The 16,625-nt window shown below is 42.1% G+C and overlaps 1 protein-coding gene across 2 annotated transcripts in view; it reads left to right on the top strand.

The window, feature by feature from the left end:
* The window catches only part of SLIT3 (slit guidance ligand 3), a 537,089-nt gene that overhangs the window by 486,442 nt on the left and 34,022 nt on the right, over nucleotides 1-16,625 (top strand). For both annotated transcript variants that reach the window (XM_075056287.1, XM_075056286.1), the window contains exons 30-31: nucleotides 8,597-8,690; nucleotides 14,046-14,183. In XM_075056287.1, the coding sequence (XP_074912388.1) occupies nucleotides 8,597-8,690; nucleotides 14,046-14,183 (232 nt within the window). The remainder of the gene's footprint in view (nucleotides 1-8,596; nucleotides 8,691-14,045; nucleotides 14,184-16,625) is intronic.

Raw genomic sequence — 16,625 nt, 5'->3', positions numbered from 1 at the left:
CTCCAGCTATCAATATAAACACTGTGCTGTCTCCCTGACTTTGTGGTTTAGAAATGTAGGACAAAATTAATACAATTTTTCCCTTCCATTCCTTTTTTCTATTCACTGTTGTCACAGACTTTCTTGAGAGCCATCACTGTTTTGCTTATAGTTCTAGATTCAGCTGTAGAATTTCATACCTCCAAAAAGAGATCCTCTCCTCAGTCTCACTATTCTTTGTGCTTTCACTTGAAGAGGTGTCCAAACATACATAAAGGACCAAATTCGCTGTACCAAACACGTACTATGTACTTTGAATGGTTTTATGCTTTACTTGCTAGTTTATTTTGTTTTGTTTGTTTGCTGTAACTTTTCCTTCCTCCTATCTGTTTGATTTTGGCCAGATGCAGAAATTTGTAGCACTTACACACAAAAAAATCAGGAAATATTTCAGGTTTTGCTAAGGATCCTAAAAAGCCTCAGCAAATAGCCGCACCTCTTTGTTCTGAAACCTAAAAAAAAAAAAAATTAGTGGCTTCTACTACTGAAAATAGGTCTTTTCTAAAATACATGGCATCCCATGGTGGGGAGAGAGGGGAACCAAGTGTTTTAAAATAGTTTGTTTCCCTGGGAAAAAGCTGCAAGCAGTTTGTATCACAGACAAAAAAAAAATATCTCTCTCAAAAAAAAAAACCAAAACAAACAACTAGAAACTATTTCTGATTGGTTGTGTTTGGAAGAGAAGGCTAAGTTCTCTTTTACCTTAGGGGACCTTGTGGTGTCCTGTGGTAGATGGTATCTGAGATTTTTGCAGTTACGCTGCTTTTAGACAGAACCCTATTCACTGTTAGTGATTATGGTCCCTTTTTCTGGCATATCTGATTGTGGTAATGTTGCATGGCCAAAGCCAAGCACTTAGTCAAGCCAAACAACTCTGGAAGAAAGAAATTGTGTGGTGACTTGTGGCTGACACTCTTTACTGGAGCTCTCCAGCCCGTTTCCCGTCACTAACCATTGCGAGGCTGATTTGCAACAATCCCTGACATGGGCACCACTGACAGCTGAATGAAGTCGAATTGGCTCATTGCACTATAGGTTGTTGTTTTTTCCCCCTTGCAAGTTTTTAACTACGTGTTTGATATAGGAACAGGAAGTTTTTAGGTAACATGGTTCAGCCTTGTGGTTCCACGAGAATCTGGACTGCCTAATAAACACTGAAGGCTTAAACAAGTACTTAACTATCAGCCTCTTTTAAAACCTTGGAATTTTAGCATAATTTCCCTGAGGCAAATGGAGAAAATTGTGGTCAAAGTTTGGTGTAGTTTCTTCCTTTTATTTGAAGGAGTTCTGCCTTACATGGAAGTTTCTCAGTTTTAGTTACTTGGCAAATGTGAAGTGTGGGTGCCTTTTTATTTTTTGCTCAGAAAGCAAACACATTTCCCACTTCTATAACTATGAATGAGAAGTGCTGGAAGAGCTGGAACTTTTTAGCTTTGTTCAAGAGCCTAAGCCCACCAGCCCTGTTTTATTAAGAGAGAACCATGTCATTGCTATCAGATTGGACTCTTATCTCATTGTACTGGGACTGAAGAAGGAAACAGCACAGTAACTGGCAGTTCTGCAGCCTGTCTTTAGTCTCAGTATGGGTGTCCTGTCACGTTGGAGCTCTCAGATCCAGGATTTCTTCTGGTCAGATTCCCATTTGTAAAATGTAATGCGTCACATTTGGGGAACCAGATATACTGCAGAATTTCTGCTTGTTCATCAGGACCCCAGTGTTTCTCTAAGAAAATGTAATCTCAGCTACTACTGTCTAAAAGTACAGGTGGAGTGAATATCATCCACAAAGGGGATTCATGATTCATTAAATCCAATCTGTGAAGAAACACAACAAAGGATTAGAAGTTAACCACAAGCCCATTTTTTAGCTGCTTACTGGTGGGTGGTGCATACTGCACAGTTAATAAAGCTGAGAGGAGCAGAGTCCACCTATGGACAGTCAGCGTATTCAGCACTCCGACACCACAGTGATGGCCATGGTAGAACTGCCAGCAGGAAATAAGAAATCTTTCTGCATGGCAAGTATTTTTCAAAGACCCCTATTTGTTCAAAGACCATATTGGGTTTATGTGGCAAGGTTTTGGTAGCAGGGGAGGAGGGGTCCGAAGGGGTGGCGTCTGTGAGAAGAGATCAAGAGCTGCTCCCCTGTCAGACCTGCCACTGCCCAAAGCTGAGCCCATCAGCAATGCTGATGAAAAAATATGAGAGAAGCAATTATGCAAACGCCAAGTGAAGTGAAGAAGGGGTAAGAGGTGCTCCTGGTGCTGGAGCAGAAATTCCCCTGCAGCCCATGGAGAAGACCACAGTGAAGCAGCTTGTCCCCCTACAGCCCATGAAGGACCATGTCAGAGCAGATATCCACGCTGCAGCCTGTGGGGGACCCCATGCCGGAGCAGGTGGATGCGTCTTGAAAGAAGCTGCAGCCCACGGAGAGCCCACGCAAGGAGCAGGCTCCTGGCAGGAGCTGCAGCCCATGGAGAGGAGCACATATAGGAGCAGGTTTCCTGGCAGGAGCTGTGTCCCAGTCTGTTCCTGAAGAACTGTATCCCATAGAATGGACCCACACTGGAGCAGTTCTTGAAGAACTGCAGCCTGTGGGAAGGACCCGCATTGAAGAAGTTCATGAAGGGCTATATCCCATGGGAGAGAGCCCACACTGGAGCAGGGGAACAGCGTGACGAGGAAGAATTGGCAGAGATAAAGTATTATGAACGGACTGCAACCCCCATTCCCCATCCCCCCAGTCAGACTGGCATGAGTCTACAGTGTGTCTGGTGCCCTATCTGCCAGCTGGAAAAGGACGTCTCAGAAAATGTATGGCATCTCAGATGTGACTGGATGCACTAGATTGCGTGAATAACTGAATTGATCCCTAATAGACTGCAGACAAATCACATAATTGGAAAACACCCATGTGAAGTAATACGGCTCAAAAATGTAGGGCATCCAGCAAAATTAGGATCTATTCCAGACACAGTGGTTCTGAGGGATAATGCTATATGCAGATTACCATCTGGTAAGAACACTGAAAATCGTCTGGTTTAGTTAAAGTTTTACATACTGTGTTGTTGTGGCATTTGTGACATTGAATATGACTTTTTGTACTTTAGCAGTGCATAGAACTGGAACATATTCCTTCTTCAAGATTCAGAAATAGTGAAAGGATCGTTATTTCTCTACCCAGATCTTGTTTTTTAATCAGTTATCCCTTTGTTTAACCTCAAGATTAGAGATAATTGCTCCTTAATTCTGAAAAACTTAATAGGCCAAAACCTGATAGGTGAAAACTCAGATATGAGGTTTTAAAGCATTAACACAGAACAAAAAGCATAAAGTAACTTCTAGTTCTTTGCCTACTAAGTATTGTGGGCAGTGTTCATCAAGCAAGAGCAAACTTCATTAATAGTGCAGAAAGAGAATTCTGCTACAGTGCATTCCAGGTAATTTCTTTTATGTTTTGGTATCTAACATGGGAGCTGAGTGCATTTGCTGCTGAAGGATTTTCACTGAGTTTCTCTTTTCTCCTTTGCAAGTTGAAACAGTTTGGAAGTAAAAAATTCATTTTTTTATTTTCTAAGATGAGCCTCAATTCTTTTTCATCAAACATCAACAACATTCCAAACTGAATTATTTTCTTGGAGGAACATCCTATGTCTGTTCCACCCAACCATTTTTAGGTTCTGTGTTCTCCTGAAATTTCCAATTGGCACTGACTTCTTTTTAATAACTGAAGAGAGAGAAGGGGAAAACAAAATACAAAAAACATTTCTTCCGATGCAAGTTATTAGATACAAAATGAGTAATCTCTTATGAGAAAAACAGTACGGTATTTTTTATTAGCAGTAAAGAGAAGAGTTCCATTCCGACTTACCTGGCAAAGTTCAGAAAATCCCAACATACTATTTAACCACTCAAATATATATCTTCTCCCTGTGCAGCCCGTAAAAGTTTTCTCTGTGGATAAAGGCCAAGCTTTCTTCATCCTTTCTTCACTGTAAGCACTTTCCTTTTCTCAAGTAATATTGTGAAATTCTTGACAGCATTTTTGCTTTTAGTCTTCCAGGCCCTACAAAAGTTTCTCTCACATTAAGGATGAGAATATTTTCTATGTTGCATTATCAATTATTACATGAATACTCTGAATGAGAGAATAAAGTATCACCCAACTGACATACGAAACAAAAGAAAAATCATTGAACTCATTGGTTGCAAATTGATGGTCTAGATTGTCTTTTCAGAACTGGAGTTTTACTTACAGATAAATAAGTAAAATACTATTACTGCATCCAATCTCTCTTTTACTGATTAAGGAGAAATAGTGTAACTTGGATCCTGGTTTTAAAAGTCTAATGTGGCATGAAATAAATAGCTCTCATGACACCACAGAACGGAAAAAAGAAAGATTATTATTAGACTCTGTGTAAAAGTCATCTTTATTGCTCTATTGTTGTTTTGGCTTCGCCCTGAGATGTGTGGAAGGCTACAGAAAAGCCTAAGCATGTTTCTTGGCAGCTCTTCATAAGCAGTGAGCCCTGTGAAAAGTGCATGTGGAAAGCCCCATGAAATTCATGATTTTGCTGAAAAAATAAGACCAGGAAAATGTTGCATGAGAAAAAAAAAAAAGTTTTGCTGTTTGTTTTTTTAAAATAACAACCAATACTGGTGAAGGGGACAAAGGAAGCAGTTTCAAAGGGGCAGAATACCTTTTCTATTGTTTTGGGATTTTTTTTCCCCTCTCTCTTTTTTTTTTTAAATGCATGGGACAGCAGCAATGGCAGATCCACCTGTTAGTGTTCCACCTGTCAGTACAACGTGGTTCTAATCTGAAAGTTGCGGGTTTTTGTGGCAGATCAGACTGCCTCCTTCATCTGTCTAATGCTTCCTTCTAAACAAGTACTAGCTACCAGCACATTACCACCGGCCTTAAGAAGTTTGAAATGCTGTGCCCACACAGCTGAGGATGTGCCTGTCTTGATAAAGGTACCCTCTTCATATCATACCACAGTTCCACAGACCACAGACCATTAGTGACCTAATACCTCCGACTACCATGAAAAGTAAAATCTGATGGCATAAGTGGTTTTTTCTCTTGTAAATCTGACATAGTCTTAACCTGTTCTTCATTGGGGTACATTGTATGTTGATCTATTCTCTTTGGCTTTGATGAAAGAGAGTTAAGTATGCCTTGATGAAACAAAAAATGTTATTCGGGATAAAAAAAATGCTCAACTGATTAGAAAAAAAATATAGCTGTTGTTTTCCTGTCTTATATAAAAGTACTTCAGAAACCCTTGTGTACCCAAATTGGACCTCTGATTTGAGAATATATAAGAGGAAAATGGGGAGGTTGGATTGTTTTCTACACTTGGGAAAGCATTACACTGAAGTTTTCTGGTTTTTTAGCATGATCAAATATCTTCCACAAAGAGAATCAGTGCTGCTAGAAGTTGGCCTAAGATTAATGTCCAGTTTGTTTTTAGGTTCACATAGCTATCCAATGAGAAATTTGGACTAGACCTTTAATTGCTGCACAGAGAAGCAGCCTTGTGTCACTCCAAAAAAAAGGGGATCAGATTTTTCCTCTGATACTGACATTAAAGCAGCCAATGAATATTGCACTCTCAGGTCTGAGGGCAGATTTTTTGGCTCAGATATTTTCTGAGTGGATAAAATATGAGAAAGTCTTTGTGTAGCTGGTGCCTTGAATTTGCTTTTCAGAAAGTGTTTTATTTCCCTGGCATGCTTTCTTCAACATCTAGTGAACGTTGGTGGAGCCTGAAATAATGTATTAAGAAGAATTTTCTTCCTGAGATGAGGCTGCTCTAGTTGCAAGGCATTCCCCAGTGAGCTCCCTAATGAGTGATAGATGGGAAAAATAACAGGAAGGATCCTTAAATGTTCCAAGTTTTGCATGAAAAATGAGAAATTTTTTTGGATCCTATGTTTGGTACCTAGCCTAGAATTCTCCTACATTTTGATAGTGGTGCCTTCAGAATGACACAGTGAGTCATAATATTTGACATTTGCGGAGATTTTTACTGGATCTCTAAGCACTTGTCAAGGCTGTTGAGAAGAATACTTTAAGAATAATTACAATTTCCTTTAAGAGTTTATGAAACTGTTCTTATTTTTTTAAAACCTGTTTCCTTTTCTTCAAAACAAACAAACAAAAAAATACATAGAAACTTCAAAGGTATGTATTGACCATTTTTAGTGAAATTATAGTTGAAGGCATCCATCCACAATGTATTCTGTTATTAAATGGTCTTCCAAAAATATTTCCAGCTTTAGATCATTGAGTTCTTTTAATGTTACCAGCCAGTTACTTTTTTTTCATGTCTATTTTCACATAAGATTTGTAGCACACAAGGGACATGAGGAATACCAAGACGATGAACTGGCAGCTGTCCAGGCATCGTAGCAAGTTCTGACCTGCTCATGTTCATGTCTGCCCAAAGGCCGAGGGAGTCACTTTGCTTGTTAGTATTTGGGAAAGTTGGTGGGCTGTGGATTTAGGGATTGCTTAGTAAGCAGAGCTATCTCCAGTTCTGCCACCTCAAAAATGTGTTAATAGCTGTCCCTGATGACAACTGTGTTCATATTTGTAAGACTTGAAGGTCTCTAGTTGCTTTTGAGGAATAACAAAGTACTATGGCAAACCTCAAGTCCAGTGAATGATCGGTTTCCCTGGTTCCCATGGATTTGCAGCATTCAAGTTCATTGGCAGTCCCCCTTCCTGAGCTGGATACATTCATTACATTTGCCCAAGATTTGTCCAGGGCTGTAAAAAGACTTGGTAGTATTTAATGGTGGTGGCTTCTTGGGATTCCTTGGCTCCAGATGGAATTGGTTGTCTTTTAACTGATACTACGAACAATAAACTGTCCACCACAGATTGCCATACCAGACTTCTCCGGTATTGCCAAACCCAGCCCACTAAAAGTCATGAGGGTATGTATGGCACATGAATGCAGGGTGTATGCTGACAGTACCCTCTCTCATGCCTCCAGGGCTTGTATTCTTGCTCCACTTTCTCAGGCTTGACAATGTTCAAAAGTAAATATATTAGACATTCGATGTTTGAAAAAAAAACCTGCTTAATTTTTGCAAATACTTATTATACTTCCATTCCAATATGAAGAATCAAATAAAGAGCTATGCAGCTTGTACTGTAGGGAGGCTGGAGATGTGGGAGAAATAACCTGAAGGAGTGAGCTGGGGGTGTTAACAGCTTAAACCATGCTTGTCACCACCAAAGTCATCCTCAAAATTGTGCACTCAGTCATCCCTGCCAGGTCACAAGACTGATAAATGATGGACGGTTCTGATTTGCATTTTCCATCTGAATGTTGATCTTTGTGATTTGCTTGGCTTGTGTTTGCAAGTGTTTCTCTGTAGCCACTAGAGTCAGAAGTGTAAGGATTTTTGAAAATGGAGTTTCTACTGAGACAGGTGGAGCTGCAGCTTCATGAAAATACAGCTAAAACATTGCCAGCCCACCAGTGCCTTCCATATTATCCTTTTTCCCCACACTATCCACATGGCTTGTTGTTCATGTGATGGTACATATCGTGTATAGGCACACAAAGTATGCAAAACCTTGAAACCCTGCAGATGTGATCTTCTGATATAGCTGCACAGGGGACTTTGGGACTGTAGCTTTGGGGGGTTTCTGTGTTGAGAGTACCTGACCTTTGCTTTTCCTGCAAGGGTTTGGGAGGTTCAGGGTAGGTTTCTGTTGGTTTCTTGGGAAGGGAAAGATTTCTGTGGTCTTTGGCTGGATCTCAAATCCTGAGGTACTGAAGTGTGACCTAATAATTTAGGACTCGGAGAAGGGTGGTATTTAAATAAACTATCTGGGTTTGAACATTCTAGAACTATTAATTATTAAAATTTATACAAATCCAGGGAAGTGCATGGCATGTAACGCACCATACCTAGAAACAGCTGAGCTGAGCTTACATGTGATGGATTTTTTTCTGAAAAGACATCATCTCCTGTGAGCACAATAGAGCTAGTACTTTTCTTATAAATAGTGAATGTTTTATAATTGCATGCAGTCCTAAAGCTGGTTCCTATTATTGAGAGTCGCAGAGGTTTGGGGGGAGGGTTTGTGGGTTGTTGTTCTTTTCCAGAATGATGTCCAATCAGCTTCTTTGGCAGAGTATTAACTACAGCTAAAATATATTACAGTGTGAAAATGTTACGGTCTAATGAGCAACTTTACTTTTGTGTCACTTTCTTGCTTTGATAGAAGAGGTTCTGGGTCAGGAACTGCCCATTTGATCCTTAGTTTGTCTCCAAGTGGAGTTTATATGTCAGTACTTTTTATACCAGCCTTTCAAATTCATATGATAGAAACAGTTCAGTCACTGTAGGTCAAAGGAGCCCGATCTAATGAAGTCTCACGTGCCCTCACAAGCAATACTGTCACTTCCTGCTGAACTACTGAGCTGTCTCCATTTAGGGAGATTTGCCATCCCTGAACATCATGGTTGGAGCTGCTTCAGGATTGTCCAAGTTGTGTTACAGCTTTATCGCTTTTCTTTTGCCTCAGGTGAACTGTGTGATGAGGTGATTAACCACTGTGTTCCTGATCTAAATCCATGCCAACATGAGTCCAAATGTGTTCCCCTTGACAAAGGAACCAGGTAAGTGTGTGTGCACGTTGGTCTCCACACACTGGGCGGATCCATCCATTGGCTTGACTAGGGTTGAACTGGCAATGAGTTTGGGGTAAAAATCATCAAAATTAATGCAAATAGTGCAAGACTATATATACTTCAGACCATACTTTTCGAGCTTTCTGTGTTTTCCTTGAAAATAATGGATTTTTAGAGCAGAAAAATTATTCTGGAATAGAGCATGGCAAAAGGAGTACTTCTGGAAGAGTTACTGCAAAGTATCTTATCCTGCATTCAGAAACTAAGGACAGTTTCCTTATGTGTTCCTTAGGGCATCCATCAACACAAGCAGCATAACAGGAGCCTTAACAGATGTAACTCAGCTCTCCTCAGCCCACGCTGGCTCAGTGTTTAAAATCCAGTCTCCATTCTAACTACCGAGAAGGGAAAGATAAACTTGTGGCTAGAGCATAAAGCTGCAGATCAGGAGTTTTCCATTGTATTCCCACTTTAGCTGTTTTCTTCCAGGATGGCTGGCAGTCTTGGGGTGCACTGGCAAAGGCCAGCCTTGACCACAGTGGGGCTCCTCTCCCCACGCTTCCTTACCTGGACAGCAGCAGCAAACAGCTGAACTGGATGGCTCTCACTCGGGAGCTGCCTTCTTCCGTTGTCTACAGAGGCGAGCCTTGCTCGGCTCATGTTAGATTTTGTGAAGTCTGTGTTTGCATTTGCATATTGGGAATGACACTGACTGTTTCACAGGGGCAAAATAAAGCCTTGTGTTTTAAATGGCAGTAAAACATCTGGAGATTTGGGGGGTGGGGTGTTTTGAGAGGTGCATAGTAGCAGTGTTCATCACTTGTCTGAAGAGGGAATTTCAGAGCAATTTAGCAAATAGAGACAGTCAATTGAAAAGTCAAGCTCTATGGAAAGCTTGTCAAGAAAAGATCTTTGAATCAAAGAAGTGAGGAAGACAAATTAAGAGAGTTCAGTGCAATGTGAGCTGCGTTCTGCACTTTCCCCTTACGCTGTTTTCACAGCCACAATGCAATCCTGGGTGCTCACTGATTCCGTCCTGGGACGGAGTGCTGGGATTTTGGCAAGGGACGCCCTGGCCCGGCACACCCAGCGTGTCACAGGGGAGAGACGGTAGCACTCTTTGGTCTACCTGGTAACTTGCAGGTGGGGTCAGATTGTGTCCTGCGACGCAACCGGCATGTCAGAATAGTCTAATACACAGAGCATTTCAGGATAGTTAAAAGGAAGTGAACCAAAATTTTAGAGATGCTGGCTATCTCAAGGGCAGCTCAATCTGTGCTAGACAGTCAATCTGTACAACTCAAGCCTTCCTTTTGGGTGAAAAATCTCCAGACAGAAATGTTTCCAACTCTTCAGGAAGTTGAAACTATTAAATGATTAGGACAGTTCCTGAAATGGTACACAGGGGCTGGATAAGGAGGTGTGTATCAGTACATAAATAGTCTCTGATGTTCTTTCCAGCTTTCATTCCTAGTTAATCCATCATTCAGCTAATCCAGTAGCTACATCGTGTTACGAGGCAAAGGCTTGTAACTCAAATTACCTTATGTTGCTAGATGTATGAAGGGATAGAGACAGCTGTGATCCTGAATGGTTTTACTCTTGCTGGAAGCACTTTCATACCTGCCACCCAAATAATTTGAGTAAATAAGACACTTTTTCTTGGTTGCTTGCTAGAAAATTGTTCTTCACAGTGAGGCCATTAACCCTTGAGGGGAGCCTAATAACTACTTGTAAGTATTTTCTACTACTGTTTGTTGTGTTATTCTTCCCACTATTCATAAAATTCTACACAAAAATCCAGAATTTCTTTACTTCTGTCCCATTTTGCTTTCTAACAGGCCAGGCATGAGAGGTGAAGGAGCCTGCCAAGCCTTGAACATAGGTTTGTCCAAGTATTGCTTTTTCTTTCATACTTCAGCTGCACCAAACCATTCAGAAATGGGCTGAGAGCCCTCAGCAGCTTTTGCAGTGGTGTGTGGTTACTGCTGGGTCTCACTGAAAACAACCACCTCTGGTCCTGTGCTGTTGCTGATCCCTTGAGCAGTTTGATCTCCTGACCTGTGATGTACCATACTTTTAGCACATAATGGTGCAGTATAATGCCACGTGCAGAATGAGTCAGTCTCATGCACCAGTCCTCCGCTCTGCTTACAGAAGCAGGGAATATTAATGGCAGGGTTCAGGCTTGTTCCTGAGCTGACCATCCACTTGTCAGGTTTGTGTCCTGGGCACATGAGTAGGACACACCAGTGAAGAATATCATAGTAGCAAGGACACCACTTGATCTGTCTGTCCTGCCTTCAGCTCTAGTTGGTCTGCAACTCTGCAGAGGGAGGAAAAGATGACAAAGATAGGAAAAGAAATAGGAAGCCAAGTTATTTATTGATATGGGAAGGGAATTCCATTCTGGCCCTGCAATAGAAGCCATGATTCACAGCTTTAATACAATAGACATTGAGTGCATGCAGATGCAAATCCCCTCGGATAGGCCAACATTTTAAATACCACTAGACATGTTTTTAGGCTCTCTCTCATACTGGGAATGTTGCCATCACTACAAGGCTGTAGCAGAAAACAAGATTTCAACTGTACTGGTGTCAGATGGTCAATGGGAAATGAGATAACTGATCTAATCATGTAAATTACTCTCTTACCAGGATTTGAATATGAAAGTTTCTTTGCCGCCTTCTTTACTGCATCATACTTTTACTGGTACTCAGTCACTTGCTAGCACTATGCAGGACAGGGATGGAACTAACAAGCCATCATTCCCTGGTGGGGGAGACCTTGGGTTTCTAGGAGGAGGCTGGGTGAGGCACTCATGTGGCTGAGTTTCTCACCTGCTATACTCCAGGCATGCATTTTTTGGTAGCTTCAGCCTAGATGTGACACATTAAGAGCTCAGAGATGACTGACCCAAAAGGAATTCCATGTTTCTAAGAGGAAAGCCAAGCTAGGAAGCAAACAGGACAATTTTAGTGTGTGTTTGGCTGCACAGAGCTCTTTGCTTTCTAAGCTAAAATTGCAGGTGGCTTTCCTCATTTCCAGCCTCCACATCTTTACTGTGCTGTTACTGTAGTAGAAGAGTAGCTTTCTGTATGCCAGAAAACAAAACAAAACAAAAATCAAAAAAATACCATTTAACACAATGGAATGACTTCTAAAAAAACAACTTCAGGAAAGGAGCATGTTTTTCCATTCACTGTATTGATCTTGGAGCATGGTATAAATATACTTTATTATTCTAAAGCTTGGAATTATTACCTGACAGCTTAAAATGCTGATTTAATGCAGCCCTGCAGAGAAAAGTGGTGGTTCTGTCATTACTGAGATAGCCAATACACATCATAAAATTGATGCATGGCAGCCCTGAATAAGGAACTGCACATCGTTCATTATTACATCACTTTATATTAGGACTGCAGGGATCAATAAAAAGCAACAGGATTAAATGCTGCCAGTTCCCCCCACAAAGTCTTTTGATTGACATTATTTGCTTGCAGGTGTGACTAAAATGTTGCCAAAAAACGTTGCCCGCTTCTTATGGTTTGGGGAGGGAACACTTTTTGCTTTTTGCTCTGTTTTGTCATCTCCATTATGTTAATCGCAGTATTCCCTGAGCGGCCAAGGTGAAAAAAAGCAATTCAGGCGTGCAGAGCTGGAACATCAACCATCCTGTGGCTGTGGAGGGTCACGATGGGGGCCTTTCCTGTAGGGAGGACGGAAAAAGAAAGTATATGCATCTACATAATGTCATCCATCCTACAGCCCACAGATTAATAGGCTTTGCCCTATTTCCTCCTTTTTTAGCCAGTCACAAGCCATGTTTTGAAATGGAGACTGAAGGTCACGTTCTTCTCGGTGCTTGAGCTAGGTGGTTGCTGAAGCCCCGATGCTGCGGCAGCCTTTCACTGCTCGTTAGCACACACAGGACCTGCTGTTGCACTCTGGCAAGTGTCACCCAGCTCCCTGCCTTGCCCTGAGGAGCTGGGGAGTGGCCAGGAGCCAAAACACACTGTCACTCGGCACCAAATTCAGCACAATGACTGCTGCCTGGAAAGTGGAAATATCTTTTGTCATCAGCTCCCATGCATCCAGTTCCTCTGAAGAGATTTTCCACAAGGAGCCTCCTCCTGCACTTACCCCGCCAGGCTGCCGGCAGGGAGGAGGAGGAGGCCAACAGAATGGGTCGGTGGAGCAGTAGTTTCTCTCCTGATGCCGCCTCCCTCAGCTTTATAATGTTTCTCCTCTTCCAGCTCTCGGTGGCAAGCATGCTGGGTCCAAACAAGGGCCTCTAGCAAGAGCACAGACCTGTTTTTTATTGCTGAAGTTAACTGTAGCTCTTCCCTTGTTTTGGTTGAAGTGATATGCCTTTTGTTTTCCAGATGTGCGGTAACATCCAGCTGGGAGGAGTAAAACGTGTTTTATGGACTAAAGCGTGTTCATGACTAAACATTGTCTACACTATAGATTCAAAAAGAGGCTGTTCAGCATTCCCAAAAGATCTGTTCCAAGTCAGAGACTTTGGGATGTATTTTCTCTTGTCAGGTTATAAACTTCTGCAAGGCTTATAATAGAAATGCTGATGCAGCCCTTGTACAACAAACTTGAGAATTGTCTAAAGTAAAATAAAAAGCCAATGTCTGCAAGTTTGGGTGCATCCCATTGTGCTGCTCCTATGAATGGCGTTACCCCATAGCAGCAGGTACACGCTCCGCCTGAGCGTCACCACAGGAAAGGACAGGCTTCAAAGACAACTTTCTGTGGTTGCAGCAACATTAGCTATGCCTTGCAAATGAACGGCAAACAGGTGGTCATCTCAAAACTGATGGTCTTTTTCTTTAAATTTGCTGACTTTTATGGGTTGCTTGCAGATTGCTTCCATTTGGAATGTGGAACCTTACTGCACTCCGTGTAGCTGCGAAGGGCCAACCTCAGACACTCAGCAGTGTGCAGATATTGGCAAAATCATAGTCTGAGACATCAGAGCAAGTGCCCTTGCAGAATATTGCCCTTTGCATCTGTAAGGTTAGGGAAGACGTTGTCATCATTGGCGTAACTGAGAGACCACTGTATGAGCACCTTGCTCCACAGACTCAGCTGAGGAAAAGCATTAGTACGGTATCGCTTTGCTCAGCTTGAATTTAAGCAGATTGCAGAACCTCAGCTGCAGACAAAGAGGAGGGACTTGAGCATTTCTGATGGCAAGAACTGTGCTTGATGTTTCCAGGAATAATTGCTAACACCTTTCCATCTCAAATCGGATTGGTGCTAAGCTGCCTGTGTGTGCTATTGTTGTGAACGTTGAAACAAGCTATTAACAGCAATCTTGTATTTCAGATGTGAGTGCTTACCGGGTTACAGTGGAAAACACTGTGAAATTGATGATGACGACTGTGTGGGCCATAAGTGTCGCCATGGAGCTGTCTGCGTAGATGCAGTCAATGGCTACACCTGCGTCTGTCCTCAGGGTTTCAGGTATGTGAGAGTCAACTCTTCCCCCGGACTTTCTTCTCTACATAGTGTTGGGGCACTTTCTTTAATTGCTTTCATCCTTAGAGCTAATCAGCCTCTAGATACGGTATCGATCTGTCTTTCCTATGTGAATGGATAGCTCAGTACTTCAAATCTTGTAGCTGAAGTAGGTCTTACTGAGTTAACTGAATACAGGGTGTTGACAATTCTTGCTTTGAAAACAGCAATTTGCCTTTTGTGCAGTGCTGCGTTAGTTTGCCTGCTTGCCCACCCCAGCCTTTCCTGATAAAACGCTAGGTAATACACTCACATAAATTATATGGAGATAAACTCTGCATGTGCGAGAGTGAGCAAAGGATAATAAAATTACATATATGAACCCTCAGGCCTGGCTGCAAGAAAACATGAGTCTGAAGATTTTGTGCCAGTGTCTCTGTACCTGTTGGTGGATGGGCTCAATACAATTTGGGCTGTAAATTTCCAGTCTCTGATTCTGACAGTGGCCAATATATCTGACTCCTGGAAATCTCTCTGTCTGTCAAAGATAAGTGTGCTGCTCCAAATGGATTCACTAATCATTGCCTGAGGCTGGATACTGGCTTCCTTCCAGCTAAACCTTTTCTGTGTTTGAAATACACACATGAGACAAAGAAGGAGTACCTGAAAAGATCAGTCTTGACAAAGCAGAAATTGCAGGAACACTTATAAATCATTTTCTCTGCTTTCTATCTGCGACTGTTTTCATTCTTCTTGCTTTCATCCTTGCTGGTTTGGGGGTTTTTTTCCCTCTCAACACACATTTTTATTGCAAAGCAGACAGCCTTCCCTGAATAGGCATTGATATATAACATGATGTCAGCCCGTGGTTTCTCAGAATCAGACTTGTTATTTACAGGATATCAGATATCCACTGAATTTCAAATTCATAACCTTTTCTCCATGTTTCATTCTCCACTTCAATCCCTTTGATGGCCTTAGGGATCTTGCGAATTGGTGACTAGTAAGAATAACAAGTGGCTGTCCCACAGTGGAATTGTAAATGCTCAATGTTATCTAATTGTTCAAGTTGAGGAATGGGGTTGCAAAGCCGTATCTGGAGTCAAGGGTAACTCGAGCCTGTCATCAGATGGTAGTGACTGGGAGACTTCTGCTGCAGGTCCCTTGATTTTTAAGGCATGTCAGTACTAGGCAGTGATGAATGTGAGGGGTTTTTCCTGGAAGGCAGGGTCACAGTGTTTGGCAGATGTTTTGAGTTGTGACACAGTTGAGCGGAGCAGCAAGGGTAGGTGGGAGACTGGTCTGGGTCCCTTCCTGTGTACCAAGCAGCTCTACTGGCAATTTAGGCAGTGCCCTGGGTTGGCTGATCTCACACCAAGGACTTCAAGAGCAGAACCTGGAACAGCCCAGCCCGCTCCCTCGCTTAAATGAGGGGCTTTCATTCCAATAAAAGTCCTCCAAGAGAGGAAACGTCTTTCTACACAAAGCTCCAAAACTCAACCACTGGCTTAGCCAACACTTCATAGCCCAAGGTAGACTTGGGCAAGCAAAGTAATCCTGCTGCCTGTCAACAGCAGAGCCAGGATTAACTTGAGGTCTCTTGTTTGCTTTCTTTTTTTCACACTAGTCCATGCCAACTCCCTAAATTTCCTGTGAAAGATGCAAGGGAGCAAGGGTCTTTTAGAAGAAAAACATCACAGTGGGCACTAACAGGCTCACCGTGCCAAGGCGGAGAGCAAGCTGAAGCCCCTTGTGTTCTCCATGCTGAATAGTCCCTGATCTTGTTTGATTTCAGGATTAAAATTCTGTTAACAAAATATGATCTGCTCATTATTCTTTTCATGACTCCAGCCTTCTGTAGTTTAAAGGCCTGCTGCTCTGAAGGGGGTTCTGATTTTTTTTTCCCCTGTTAAGATTGCAATTGCAAAGATTGTGATTGATTGAGTTCAGCCTTCTGATGTTCAGGATTATAGACTCAACTGTTCAGAAAGTGTGCCTCAGGTGCTGGGCTGTGCAGCAAGGAGATAACTTTGCAAGTATTTGAAGGCTGCAAGTGTTGGTGAAAAGGAGAGAACACAAGGGGTGGTCTGGCAATGGTAACTAGGAGACCTAAGACGATGATTAATAAAGTTTTTGGCTAAGTATCAGGAATTATTTCCCAGCAGTGAGTTTGCAGAGTGACCTCCCAGTTATCTGGAGCTCACACTGTTGTAATAAATGCATAGACCTATAACAACTTTATGGTTGTCACTGTGCTGTATGTCAGAGCCACTTGGAGTCACACATTAATAAGGATGTTAAAACTTATATTCTTGCACAGTTGAACAAATGGTACTGCAGTAGTTCTTAACAATTTAGGGCCTCATACGCACAATGACACACCTCTGATGACAGCACCAATAAGCAATAGTGCCAACATGCCCACACCCGTTCTCCCATCTTAGCATC

Source organism: Buteo buteo, chromosome 24 (assembly GCF_964188355.1).
Source record: "Buteo buteo chromosome 24, bButBut1.hap1.1, whole genome shotgun sequence".
Taxonomy (NCBI): domain Eukaryota; kingdom Metazoa; phylum Chordata; class Aves; order Accipitriformes; family Accipitridae; genus Buteo; species Buteo buteo.
The sequence above is the reverse complement of the archived record's forward strand: the minus strand, read 5'-3'. Positions and strand labels throughout refer to the sequence as shown.